Source organism: Geotrypetes seraphini, chromosome 3, assembly GCF_902459505.1.
Source record: "Geotrypetes seraphini chromosome 3, aGeoSer1.1, whole genome shotgun sequence".
In the NCBI taxonomy this organism is placed as follows: domain Eukaryota; kingdom Metazoa; phylum Chordata; class Amphibia; order Gymnophiona; family Dermophiidae; genus Geotrypetes; species Geotrypetes seraphini.
Window position 1 is genome coordinate 348,566,650 of NC_047086.1, and position 15,023 is coordinate 348,581,672.

Below are 15,023 nucleotides of genomic sequence, written 5' to 3' on the forward strand. Positions count from 1 at the left end.
CTCCACAGGTGGACTTATTCGCAGCTCCTCACAATCACCAGTTTTGCTCCAGACTTTACTCTCCTCTCCGACTGGCAGCGGATGCTTTTCTTCTGGATTGGATGGGTCTGTTTCTATATGCATTCCCTCCACTGCCTCTCATATTGAGAACTCTGTTCAAGCTCAAGAGAGATGCAGCCACCATGATTCTCATTGCTCTACGGTGGCCCTGGCAACATTGGTTCTCCCTTCTTCAACTCAGTTCCAGGAAGCCCATACTTCTTCCAGTATTTCCTACTCTGCTTACTCAGAATCAGGAATCGCTTCTACATCCCAACCTGCAGTCTCTACACCTGACAGCTTGGTTTCTCTTGGACTGAGTTCTTCTCAAATTCTCCTTTCTCAGCCTGTTTGTCAGATTATTGATGCCTCCAGGAAACCAGCCACACAGCAATGTTACCAACAAAAGTGGACTCAGTTTTCTTCCTGGTGCCTTCATCATCATCATGACCCAACTTCCTTGGCAGTGGAATTGGTGTTGTAATATCTCCTTTCTTTGTCTGACTCTGGACTTAAATCTACATCCATTAGAGTCCATCTCAGTGCTATTACTGCTTATCATGCACCAGTACAGTGAAAACCTCTTACTGCTCATCCTTTGGTCTCCAAATTCATGAAAGGGCTTTTCAGTGTGATACCACCTCTCAAGCTTCTGCCTGTCGTCTGGGACCTTAATGTGGTTCTTTCCAGTCTGATGAAGTCACCATTTGAACCAATGGTTTCAGCTCATCTAAAATTTCTTACCTGGAAAGTAGTCTTTCTTATTGCTCTCACCTCTGCCAGGAGGCTCAGTGAATTACAAGCACTAGTAGCAGATCCACCTTTCACAGTTTCCCATCATGATAAGGTGGTTCTGCGTACACATCCAAAGTTTCTTCCAAAAGTTGTCTCTGACTTTCATCTCGATCAGTCGATTGTCCTACCAGTATTTTTTCCTAGGCCTCATTCTCCTGGAGAAGCAGCCTTGCATACTTTGGACTGTAAATGAGCTTTGTCTTATTACCTGATCGCACAAAGCCTCACAGAACTTCTCCCCAACTCTTCATCTCATTTGATCCAAACAGGTTGGGGAATCCTGTTTCCAAGAGAATGATTTCCAACTGGCTTGCCTGCATCTCGTTCTACTATACTCAGACCGGACTGGCACTGGAGAGCCGTGTCACAGCCCATAAAGTTAGAGCTATGGCAGCTTCTGTTGCTTTTCTCAAATCTACTCCCAATGAGGACATCTGTAAAGCTGCCACCTGGTCCTCAGTTCATACCTTCACTTCTTACTACTGTCTGGAGTCATTCTCTAGGCGGGATGGGCACTTCAGCCAATCTGTATTACAAAATTTATTTTCCTAAAGGCCAACTCTCCCACCATCCCTTTCTGTTAGCTTGGAGGTCACCCATCCGTGAGAATATGCTGTCTGCTTGTCCTGGGATAAAGCACAGTTACTTACCATAACAGGTGTTATCTAGGGACAGCAGGCAGATATTCTCACAACCCACCCACCTTCCTGGGTTGGCTTCTTAGCTGGCTTATCTTAACTGAGGGGCCGTGCGCCTATGTCGGGCAGGAAGTCACTTGCACATGTCTGAACATGAACGCTCCTTTGCCTCCTTGGTTCGCCCCAAGGCTAAGACTCCACCTACTGGGCCTTACAAGCCTCCTCCACATCGTTACCGTCAGGAAACGACTCCAGCTTTCTCCAGGCCTTCACCTAGACGGCAGCAGCAGCAGCGAGAACAAAAACCTCAGGCTCCTGCTACAGCTAAGCCGGCTCAGTCTTTTTAACAATCTATCTGAGCATACCAACCACCTCCATCCATCAGACTTCTCTTCTGCCCATAGGAGGTCTGCTTCACCACTTTTTCCATAAGTGGGAGCTGATTACCTCCGATCTCTGGGTTCTCAACATCATTCAGGAGGGATACTCACTTCAATTTCTTCAAGTGCCACCCACCAGATCTTCCTCCAAGAGAGTTTCCTTCCAATACGTTACAACTTCCCCTTCTCCAGGAAGCTCTAGCTCTTCTTTGCCTTCGAGCTGTTGAGGAGGTTTCCTCGAACCAATGGGTCACGTTATTTTCTAGTCCCAAAGAAGGCGGGGGATCTGCGACCTATACTGTACCTCGGAGCCCTCAACAAATTTCTAGTCAAAGAGAAGTTTTGGATGCTCTCTTTACCAACCCTGTATCCCCTGATGGATCAAGGGGGATTGGTTATGCTCTCTGGATCTCAAAGTGGCTTACACTTGTATCCCAATTCATCCAGCCTTTCACAGATTTTTTAGATTTCAGGTGGAATCTTCATCTTCAATTCCGAGTTCTACTTTTCGGACTCGCCTCATCCCCCAGGGTCTTCACGAAGTGTCTGGTGGTGATAGCTGCAGCCCTGCAGATGCAGGGCCTCCATGTTTTTCCATATCTGGATGACTGGCTCATCAAAGCCCCCTCTCAACAAGGGGTTATTGTAGCAACCCAACAGACTATTACATTTCTCCAAAGTCTGGGTTCAAAGTCAATTTTCCAAAATCCCAGTTGACTCCCTCCCGAACTCTACAGTTTATTGGAGCCGTCCTGGACACTGTTCAGCTCAGAGCTTTCCTGCCACAATCACGTCAAGATGCTCTCATTCACCTTTGTCAGCAAGTGTCTTCTCTTACGACAATCTCAGCAAGACACATGATGGTCCTGCTCGGTCACATGGCCTCCACAGTTCACATAACTCCTTTTGTCAAACTTCACTTCCGAGATCATCAGTGGACCCAGGCATCTCAGTGGCGACAAGATTGCGATCCAATCTCTCAACACATTGCAGTACCTACTTCGTTGACACAGTCTCTCCACTGGTGGATGCGCTCTTCCAATCTTTCCAGAGGTTTGCTGTTTCACACGCCCCCCTCATCAGAAGGTCCTCACGACGATCTCTGTATTCAAGGCCATTGGTCCCACACGGATCGTCTTTGTCGCATCAATCTGTTGGAACTTAGAGTGATTTTCAGTGCTCTCAAGGCTTTTCAACATCTGTTGCACGACCACGTGGTCCTTGTTCGAACAGACAACCAAGTGGCCATGTACTATGTCAACAAGCAGGGAGGCACAGAATCTCCCCCTCTTTGACAGGAAGCTCTCAAGCTTTAGAATTGGGCAGTTCTTCACAACATCTTCTTCAAAGTTGTCTACATCCAAGGGGAGCACAACTATCTGGCGGACAAATTGAGTTGTCTGCTACAACCGCATGAATGGACACTCAATTCCTCGCCTCTACATCAAGTGTTTGCTCAGTGGGGGACTCCTCAGATAGATCTCTTTGCGTCTCCCCACAACAACAAGCTGCCTAGTTCTGCTCCAGGATATACTCTCCTTATCGACTAGAGGCAGATGCTTTCCTTCTGGAATGGACGAATCTGTTTCTCTATGCGTTCCCTCCATTCCCTCTAATTCTCAAGATTCTTGTCAAACTCAAGGCGGAGCATGCCACCATGATTCTGATAGCTCCTCGTTGGCCCAGACAACCGTGGTACTCCCTTCTACTTCAACTCAGCACCAGGGAGCCTCTACTTCTACCAGTATTTCCCTCTCCTTACACAGAGTCAAGGGTCTCTGCTCCACCCTCAACCTGCAGTCTCTACACTTAACAGCATGGTTCCTCTCCACCTGACTGCCTCTCTACAGTTCTCTCAATCTGTATAGGACATTCTAGAGGCTTCCAGGAGGCAGTGTTACAACCAGAAATGGACTAGATTTTCTGCTTTGTGTACTACTCGTCATTTGCAACCGATATCTACATCCCTGTCTACATTTTTAGATTATCTACTGCACTTATCTCACTGGCCTCAAATCTACATCTATTAGAATCCATCTCAGTGCAATTGCTGCTTTCCATCAACCTATTGACGGGAAACCTCTCTCTGCTCATCCTGTGGTTTCCAAGTTTATGAAAGGACTTTTCAATATCCATCTACTGCTCAAACCGCCTCCAGTGGTCTGGGATCTCAATCTTGTTCTTACCCACTTGATGAAGCCTCCATTTGAACCAATAGATTCGGATCATCTTAAATATCTCACTTGAAAAAGTGGTGTTTCTCATTGCCCTCACATCCGCTTGAAGAGTCAGTGAGTTACAAGCTCTAATTGCTGATCCACCTTTCACCGTTTTCCATCATGACAAGATGGTCCTCCGTACACAACCAAAATTCTTACCTAAAGTGGTTTCAAAATTTCATCTCAATCAATCCATTGTTCTACTAGTGTTTTTTCCAAAACCTCAATCTCATCCTGGAGAAATAGCGCTTCACACTCTGGATTGCAAACGTGCTTTGGCCTTCTACTTGCAATGCCCTCAACCTCACAGAACTGTTCCTCAACTTTTTATCTCCTTCGATCCAGATAAGTTGGGGCATCCTGTTTCAAAGAGAACCATCTCCAACTGGATGGCTGCTTGCATCTCTTTCTAGTATGCTCAGGCTGGTCTCCCTTTGCAGGGCCGAGTCACGGGTCACAGAGTTAGAGCAATGGTGGCGTCTGTAGCTTTCCTCAGATCTACTCCTCTTGAGGAAATCTGCAAGGATGCCACTTGGTCCTCGGTTCATACTTTCAGCTCTCAATATTGTCTGGATACTTTCTCCAGAAGGGACGGCCATTTTGGCCAGTCTGTTTTACAACATTTTTTCTCCTAGATTGCCAATTCTCCCACCATCCCTTTCTGGTTAGCTTGGAGGTCACCCACTTGTGAGAATATGCTGCCTGTTTGTCCTAGGATAAAGTATAGTTACTTACCGTAACAGTTGTTATCCAGGGACAGTAGGCAGATATTCTTACAACCCACTCACCTCCCCTGGTTGGCTTCTTAGCTAGCTATCTGAACTGAGGAGATGCTGAGGAGACGCGTGCCCTGACTCAGGCGGGAAGGCACTCGCGCATGCGCGGTGCAGCACTCGCAAACTTTTTCAAAGTTCTTCAAGCAAGTCTGCTTGCGAGGCTGCCCGCATTGGGGCTCCGTGGATGATATCACCCACATGTGAGAATATCTGCCTGCTGTCCCTGGATAACAACTGTTATTGTAAGTAATTGTTACCAACAGGTCTACAGCAGTTGGGTTTTACATTTACAATTGTAAAACTCGATGCAAAATAGCCAAGCAATTGTTAGTGAATCAATTGTTTAGCTATTTTGCATGGGGATTTATTCATTTGCATGGGTGGATCAGATAGGAGATTCATCGGACAGCAGTTTAGTGAATTGGGTTGAGGAACACTTATCATTACAAGATCAGTAAGTTTAGTGAATCTAGCCCATTTTAGCTGTGATTTATGCAGCTTTTCTGCAGAAATTTTATAAAGGCAATAGGCTAAAAAATAGGACCACCAAAACTGTATGAATTTGTTTCTGTGTGTATATGTATACATATATATATATGTGTATATATGTACGTATAATCTGTATAGCTAGTAGGAAATACCAACTTATATATTTGATCTTCCTGAATTTTATTTGTGAAAATACTTTTTTGTTTTTGAACTGGTTTTTTTTTTTTTATGATTTAGGTTGTCAGAGGATTGCTCAAATTTTGGCCTAAAACATGCAGTCAGAAAGAGGTAAGTCTTTTAATTAATAATTTAATGCAGGCTTTTGTAGCCTTCAACTTTTGATATGCCTAGAGATTTAATAAATCCTCTTAACAGTTGAGAATTTATAATTGTACTAGTATATATTACTCTTGTGTGTCTTATGATTTATGAGTAGAATTAGTCATGTGGACGGTAGGCGTGCTAAAAATAGACAGTAAGATTAACAGGTAAAACCAAGTAATTCTTGGAAACCAGAAAGTCATCGAAATAAGCTTATGTTTTATATGATGACTACAGTTTATAAAGTCGTCAAATTATAGTGTGTATCTATACAGAAATTTAAATACTGGCTTTTTCCAAAGACAAATGGGACAGATTAATTCTTACGTATGGATGATTATCATCCAACAGAGCCTGCACAGGAAGATTTCTCTAGTACTTTTCCAGAACTTTTGAGAAAGCCTTACCCATGTATGTGTACCACTTCTCACCTGCCACTGTCTCATGAGACCCATTGCCTGAGGATCTTGTGAGATTAGGAGACTGAGCATTGAAATGGCAGATGACATTTAATGTGAGCAAGTGCAAAGTGATGCATGTGGGAAAGAGGAACCTGAACTATAGCTATGTGATGCGAGATTCAATGTTACGAGTCACCATCTATGTATCATCATTGAGGATACATTGAAATCCTCATCTCAGTGTGTGGCAGCAGCTAAGAAAGCAAATAAAATGTTAGCAATTATCAGGAAAGGAATGGAAAACGAAAATGTTATAATGCCTTTGTATCACTCTGTGATATAGCTGCACCTTGAATAGTGTGTGCAATTCTGGTCACCGTATCTCAAAAAAAGAGGTGATGACATCTAAGTCTGAGTTTGGACGTTTTGTAAGGTATGTCCAAAAATTGGGTAGAGAAAATGATCATGTTTGAAACTGCAAAACATCCATCTTATTTTTTTGAAAATGACTTTTCTAGACATGTTCGCCCTTAGTGTGTGTATCTTTTTTGACCATTTTCGAGAAACAAACATCCAAATGAAAAATACACAAAAGAAGCCATTTGGATGTAGGAGAGGCCAGCATTTTTAGTAGACTGGCCACACAGACATGCCAGCAGAGCAGTGGGACACCCTAAGGAGGACTACAGTGAACTTCATATATGGGGTCCCAGGTACATATCTCACCATAACCCCTTACATTATTTGGGGAGACCTCCAAGACTCCCCCCAAACCTACTAGACCCATCTGTCTACCACTCCAATATCCCTGTGGCATAGTGTTAGAGCTACAGCCTCAGCACCCTGAGATTTTAGTTTTAAACCCTGCGCTTCTCCCTGTGACCCTGGACAAGTCATTTAATCCTCCACTGCCCCAGGAACATTAGATAGATTGTAAGCCCACCAGGACAGACAGGGAAATGCTTGAAGTAAACTGATTGAGTGTGGTTGTGTAACTACAAAAAGGTGGTGTACAAGTCCCAATCCCTTTCCCTTATGGCTGTAGGTATCGCCTATATGCCAGTATAGTAGGATTTTGGTGGGTTTTGAGGGATCACACTTTCCATTACAAGTAGGGTTATCATATTTGTGAAGACAAAAAAAGATGATACATGGCCACACCCTGAGTTCCACCCCAGTCCACCCCTAGCTTCACCCCTCCCCTAGGCGGTTGTCTGCTGTGTGCAGTCAGGGCTATAGCAAGCTATAATTGCACCCCATCCTTTTTTGCACTGCCCCAACCCTCTTCCCTATAATATATCAGATTTTCAGTTGATGGGATAGGGGTGGGGGGGTGGGTTGTGATTCTTTATTAAATGTTTGGAAAGATTATATTGTATAATATATGAGAATGCATATGATAAGGGAAGGACAGGAGGGAGGGAGTTATAATTCATTAATTTAAGTTGATTGTAATAGAATATCAAGTGATGTTTTTAAGTTCAAATGTTATTTCTTGATACACTTGTTGTAAGATGAAAAATGAATAAAGAATATATATTAAAAAAAAGATTTTCTGTTGCGAGTTTTGGTATTTTATTCAAAATTTAAAATACAATCTTTTTCTCCTTTTCTAATCATGTTGGTCTCAGTCTATGCTTTCTTCTGTCTTCTCTTAACTCTTATACCAGGGTTTTGTGTTCATTTGTCATTTTTCTCTCTCCTCTACTACATCCATCTCTAACATTGTTTTTTTTTCTCTCAGTGTTCTTCAGTTTATTTTTCTCCCTCTCTTCAGTCATTCTTACTATAGTCTTCAATTTCCCTCTTTTTACTGTCTACCTACAGCTTTCTATCTCTTGTCTTTCACACCACACTTCTCATTTCCCTTCCTCTTATTCCCCACTTTCACTAACTCTACCCTCTAATACTCCTTCCATTCAGAATGTCCTTCTTTCTTTCCTCCCATGCCCTCATCACCTTGTGCTTAGATTACTGCAACTCGCTACTCTCAGGTCTTCTGCTCTGCCATATTTCTCCCCTTCAATCTCCAGAATTCAGCTGTACAGCTCATTGTGTACTAATATATACCAGGCTCTGCACCCTGTCTCCCCTTCCCTGCCAGGCTGTTTATTTCATTTTTCATATACACACAATACATACAGCAGATATAAATGATCAAAACTGACACATTTTGATCACTAAATTGAAAATAAAATAATTTTTCCTACTTTTGATGTCTGCTGATTTCATGAGTCTCCTTCCTTCCTTTCTTTCTTCACTCAGGCCCAAGAATTGTCCCTTTCTATTCCCTCCCATGTCCCAAGTTCGTGCCCCCTTCCACTCACTGCCTTCCAGCTTTTGTTCTTTGACCTACCTCCCTCCCATGTCCCGAGTTTGTGCCCACTCACTACCTTCTAGCCTTTGTCCTTCGTTCTCCCTCCCTCCCATGTCCCGAGTTCGTGCCTCCTTGCCCTCACTGCCTTCCAGCCTTTGTCCTTTCCGTCCTCCCTGCTGCGCTGTAAACTGCCTTTCTCCCCCCCCCCCCCGCGCTAAAACCTGCCTACTATTTTACAAGAGTTTGCAGTCCCAAGGCAAGACATGTACAAGTCCACAAGTGCTGCGAACAGTTAAGTCCAGCTCCTAGAAGTAGTGGGAAAAAACCAGCCAGATCTTGACATCAGCCGTATGATATCCTCGATTCACTCACTTGCCTTTTGTTGAAGAAAACTCCGCCGATTCCTCTTCCTGTGGCCCTGGTCCGCCGCCACTGCACTGCAACTCAAAGAAGGGAAGGGCCAACATGCAGCAATTGCACGTCGCCGGCCCACAAGCCTTTGCCCGATGTCAGAACTGACGTTAGTTCTGATGTGGGGAGAAGGCTTGTGGGCCGGCGACGTGCAATCGCTTAACGCTGGCCCTTCCCTTCTTTGAATTGCGGCAGGGAGCAGCGGCAGTCAGTAGTCAGCCCGCGTACCCCCAATGAATGTGTCATTTTAAAAAGGTATACTGGGGTGGGTGGGGGTGTTTAAAAAAGTTACCTTCGCTTTATAAGATGCACTGAAATTTCAACCCAATTTTGGGTGAAAAAAAAGTGCATCTTATGAAGTGAAAAATACTGTACATTATGCTGAAACCTTCTCAATTAATAGAGCTCAATGTATACCACTATCCATATAGCGGCTACAGATATAAGAGAATTTTGTATGGACCTTCAGAATGGAGATCTTAGTAGCCTTTAGTACAAAATGCCTGGTTACATTCTGAAGGTCCATACAAAATTCTCTTAAATCTGTAGCCGCTATATGGATAGTGGTATACATTGAGCTCTATTAATTGAGAAGGTTTCAGCATAATGTATTAGTACTATTTTGTATGTGGATATCTGCTGAGTACTAATATTTGGCATAAAGGTCTGGGCATTTGCATTTATGAACTTTTAGAACATAAGAATTGCCATACTGGGACAGACCAAAGGCCCATCAAGCCCAGTATCCTATTTTCAACAGTGGCGAGAGGAAGCTCCGCCCACCCCCAGCGAGTCAGAGCGCCCAGACTCCCCCTTAAAAGGAGGAGAACCGCGGCGCAAGGGAACTTGCTCGGGCCGAGTCGGGGAGGCAGCAGGCTCAAGCAGGCACCAGCGGGAGAGCGGAGAGGGAGAGGAGAAGCGCTGGTAAGAGCGTGGTCACGAGGGAGAGAGAGCAGGTGAAGGCAGGCAAAGCGGGGTAGCGGCGAGAGGAAGCTCCGCCCACCCCCAGCGAGTCAGAGTGCCCGGACTCCCCCTTAAAAGGAGGGGAGCCAACGGCGCGCAGCCGTTTGGCGCGCGGCGAAGGCGAGCGGCAAAGGCGCTCGCCTTAGCAAGGGCGCCTTTGCGAAGGAGCCTTAAGAAGGAGCCAGGGAGCTAAGCTGCCCCACAGAGGGTTCCAAATCGCAATACACCAGTCAGTTACCTAGACACGCATCAGGGAGCACCACACTCCCCAGACAAACACTCAACCGCACGCACAGCAGCACCAGCAGAATCACAACTCTCAGGAGACAACAAACAGTAAGCAAGACCACAGACAACCAATAGAAACAGTCTTTTTCAAACACATCTAAAACTTTTCATCTATCTTTTAATCCTCCTAACAGGCAGACCTTTCTAACTCACTAACAAGCAGGCAATCCTCTCTAACTATATATCTCTAATTATACATCCTCTCTAATTACATAGCAGGCAGACCTTCTCAGACACCCCAATCCCTCAAACTCTCAAACCAACGAACTAGCAAGCAGACTTCTCTTTCAAACTCTCAGGCAAACTTTTTTCCTTTCTTTCAAGCTCTTAAACAGGCAGACTTTTCTCTCAAATTCACAAACTAACTAACAGGCAGGCCTTCTCAACTAACTAACAAGCAGGCATACCTAAATAACAATTTGAAATGGCAGGGAGAACAAGAAGCACCAGGACTGCAATCAAGACCAGCATTCCAGTCACCGGAGGGATCCAGGGGATGGCTATGGCCTACGTACAGACGGAGGATGACCCTGGACGGTGGACAGAGGCGTGTGTGCAGACCGAGGCCATCCCCCCCCCCCAGCAATACACTACAGTCTCTACACAGACAGAGGAGGTGGGACAGCTGGAAGGAGACATATTACAGGAACTGCTGAGCCTAAGGGAGGAGGTGAGGCGATTGAGAAGCATCAGAGAGGATGAGGCCTTCATCGACGGCGTAGTCCAGGAGCTGTCCCAAATCTCCGAGCAGGCACCAGACAAGTCCATCCTCGTAACACCCAAACCCTCAGCTTCGAGACCAATGACTGGGGTACAGGAAATGGCTGGGGATGCCGACTCCTGGCAGCTGGTAACCTCCTCCACAGGCAAGCACAGGAGACCCCCCCCCCCCTTTCTCAGTTTCTTCTTCATCTTCTTCTTTTTCTCTCAAACAGGGCAGTTTTACATCGACCCCACAAATCGCCCTGAGGAACAGATTCCAGATCTTACAGGAAGGGACTGCAGATGAGGTACAGGAAGACGTCCGACGTATGACCCCAGTCCCAGGGACGACTGAATAGCTCCCCCCAAAGAAACGCAGGGTGGTGGTCATTGGGGACTCCATGCTAAGGGGCACCGAGGGACCAATCTGCAGACCGGATATACAATCAAGGGAGGTTTGCTGTCTGCCTGGGGCCAGAATCCGAGATGTCACCACCTGTCTAGATAGACTTTTCAAACCACAGGACCACTTCCCCATGCTTCTCATCCACGTCGGGATGAATGACACTGCCAGGAACACCCCGGAGACCATACCCAAAGACTTTGGAGCCCTGGATGAGAAGCTGAGGCAGTTGGGAGCGCAGGTGGTCTTCTCATCAATCTTCCCGGTAAGAGGCAAGGGTAGAGCCCGGGAGGAGCGTATCCAGAGGACTAATGAGTGGCTACATGGATGGTGCAGGGAGATGAACTTTGGATTTCTGGACCATGGAGAGGCACTGCAGGGACTTCAGGGACCAGACGGACTCCACCTGACCAGAAGAGGTAAGAACATCTTAGGACGTCGACTAGCCCGCCTACTTCGAAGGGCTTTAAACTAGGTAAGTTGGGGGAGGGTATCCATTCATACTCTGGAGCAGTAAGTAACTATCCTGAGGAGGTGAGTCACCACTCTGAGTCTGAGGTAAGTGCACACACTGTAAACAATACATCAGGGGTCACACTAACTCAGGCGGGAAACTCTGTACAGGGACTTAGCAAACATAAGGTATGGAGAGCTATGTATGTCAATGCACACAGTTTGGGCAATAAAATTCTAGATTTAGAGACGGAAATAATGAACGCCGACCTAGATGTAGTGGCGATATCCGAAACTTGGTTCACGGACTCACACGGGTGGGATATGGTTATACCGGGTTACAACTTACTCCGTCGAGACAGGGGGGCAAGTTAGGAGGAGGGGTAGCTCTATACACTAGAGAAGACATCAAAACTACCATAATCACAGATGTCAAGTATACCAGGGAATCCCTCTGGGTGAACCTGGCTAGAGGAAACGAAAAATGCCTGTATCTTGGTGTGATTTACAGACCTCCAAGACAACAGGTAGACAAAGATATGGAATTAATCGAAGACATTGAAACCATCACCTTGCGTGGGGACACAGTACTGTTAGGGGACTTTAATATGCCCGATGCAGATTGGAATGCACTTACCGCACAAACTAGCGGCAGCAGAAGGTTGTTAACCTCCATAAAGGGTGCACGGCTCAAACAATTGGTATTGGAGCCCACTAGGGACCAGGCGTTACTAGACCTGGTACTCACCAACGGAGACAGCGTATTGGAAGTTTCGGTAGGTGATACGCTGGCCTCCAGCGACCATAACATGGTTTGGTTCAACCTTCGGAAGGGTTTAACCAGATTGACCACAACAACAAAGGTCCTTAATTTTCGGGGCACTGACTTCAAACGCATGGGAGACTTCGTCCGTCGGGCACTGTAAGACCATGCCGAAACCAATAATGTAGAGGCTATGTGGGCAAACCTGAAATCTACCCTACATGAAGCAACAAATCGCTATATAAAACCAGTAAGCAAACGACGGAGGAATAACAGACCCCAGTGGTTCACTACAGAAATCTCGGACCTCGTTAAGAAAAAGAAAAAAGCATTTGTTTCCTACAAACAATCAGGAAGAGGAGCAGTAAAAGAAGACTATCTGGCCAGGTCCAAAGCTGTCAAAACGGCAGTCAAGAGAGGCCAAGCTTCGAATAGAAGAGAATCTAGCAAAGGACATTAAGAAAGGGGATAAATCCTTCAGGTACATCAGTGATAGGAAAAGAAACACAAATGGGATAGTATGCCTTAGGAAAGCAGACGGGACTTATGCAGAATCAGATTCCGATAAAGCTGAACTACTAAATGAATACTTCTGCTCAGACTTTACCTGCGAGGCGCCAGGGTCCGGTCCACAGTTGCAAGCAAGGCAAAGCTCAGAAGACCAGTTCTGGAATTTCGAGTTTACATCCAGCAGCGTCTACTGCGAACTATCAAGACTCAAAGTGAACAAAGCCATGGGACCGGACAATCTACACCCCAGGGTGCTTAGAGAGCTGTGTGATGTCCTGGCGGAGCCGTTGTCTGTGCTCTTCAATCTTTCCTTGAGGGCGGGAAGAGTCCCCTTGGACTGGAAAACAGCCAATGTAATCCCACTCCACAAAAAGGGCTGCAGGACAGAGGCTGAGAATTACAGACCGGTGAGTCTCACATCCATAGTGAGTAAACTCATGGAAACACTAATTAAACATAAATTAGATACGATCCTGGACGAGAAGAATCTACGGGATCCCCGCCAACATGGATTTACCAAGGGCAGGTCCTGCCAATCCAATCTAATTAGTTTCTTTAACTGGATAACAAGGAAACTGGATGTAGGTGAGTCCCTAGACGTCGTTTACTTGGACTTTAGTAAAGCTTTTGATAGCGTCCCGCACCGCAGACTATTGAACAAGATGAAATCAATGGGACTAGGAGAGACATTAACTACATGGGTCAGTGATTGGCTAAACGGTAGACTTCAGAGAGTGGTGGTGAATGGTGCCTCTTCAAAAACGTCAGAGGTGATCAGTGGAGTGCCGCAGGGCTCGGTCTTGGGCCCGATCCTCTTCAACATATTTGTGGGAGATCTGACTCAGGGGCTTCAGGGTAAAATCACATTATTTGCCGATGACGCCAAACTATGCAACATAGTAAGTGAGAACACTTTACCAGACAGTATGACGCAGGACCTACTTCTATTGGAACACTGGTCCTCGACTTGGCAGCTAAACTTCAATGCTAGAAAATGTAAGGCCATGCACCTCGGCAGCAGGATTCCATGCAAAACTTACACACTTAATGGTGAAACCTTAGTTAGGACCAAGGCGGAACGTGATTTGGGGGTGATCATTAGCGAAGACATGAAGACTGCCAATCAAGTGGAAAATGCTTCATCAAAGGCAAGACAAATGATTGGTTGTATCCGAAGAAGCTTTATCAGCCAGAAGCCCGAAGTTATAATGCCGTTGTACAGATCCATGGTGAGGCCTCATCTGGAATATTGTGTACAATTCTGGAGGCCACATTACCAAAAAGATGTGCTGAGAGTTGAATCGGTTCAAAGAATGGCCACTAGGATGGTCTCGGGACTCAAAGACCTCCCGTATGAGGAAAGGCTGAATAAATTGCAGCTATACTCACTCGAAGAACATAGAGAGAGAGGAGACATGATAGAGACATTTAAATATATCACCGGCCGTATTGAGGTGGAGGATGATATCTTCTTTTTTAAAGGTCCCTCGGCCACAAGAGGACAGCCGCTGAAAATCAGGGGTGGGAAATTTCATGGCGACACCAGGAAGTTCTTCTTCACCAAAAGGGTGGTCGATCGTTGGAATGAACTTCCACTTCAGGTGATTCAGGCCAGCAGCGTGCCGGATTTTAAAAGGAAATGGGATACACATGTGGGATCTCTAGGGGGGTAAAAATGTAGATGGGATACACATGTGGTATCTCTAGGGGGGTAAATTTAAGGGGGTGGGGTTGTTAGAGTGGGCAGACTTGATGGGCTATGGCCATTTTCTGCCGTCATCTTCTATGTTTCTATGTTACAAGTTGCATCTCAAATCCGCAGAAAGTGAACAGTGGATCATATTAGGAAAATAAAGTTAGGTTCCTGTATGGAATAGCACTTCCCTGTAATTCACTCTGGATGTTTGGGGGTCCTATCTGGAGCAAAGCATGTTTGCAGGTGAAAGTGAAAAAGCTGACTGGTTTTTTTAAGCGCTGGACTATAAATACATGAATACAGCAGCATGATTGGGGAATATTGGTTGCAATTGATGCAACCTCAGAGAGGTGAAATCGTGCATCGTGAATGCATGAATAACTAGAACAGACTATCTTTTTTTAGATGCGGTGACAAGACTTGCACACAGTATTTGAAGCATGGTTTCAACATGGAGCA

The 15,023-nt window shown here is 45.5% G+C and overlaps 1 protein-coding gene across 3 annotated transcripts in view; it reads left to right on the forward strand.

Annotated features, from left to right (window-relative positions):
- PPP2R5A (protein phosphatase 2 regulatory subunit B'alpha) overlaps window positions 1-15,023 on the forward strand; it is a 203,832-nt gene that overhangs the window by 127,022 nt on the left and 61,787 nt on the right. For all 3 annotated transcript variants that reach the window (XR_004538831.1, XM_033938423.1, XM_033938422.1), the window contains exon 9: window positions 5,574-5,624. Coding sequence is in view for 2 of the 3 variants with exons in the window: in XM_033938423.1 (XP_033794314.1) it covers window positions 5,574-5,624 (51 nt within the window). In the remaining variant the exon portion in view is untranslated. The remainder of the gene's footprint in view (window positions 1-5,573; window positions 5,625-15,023) is intronic.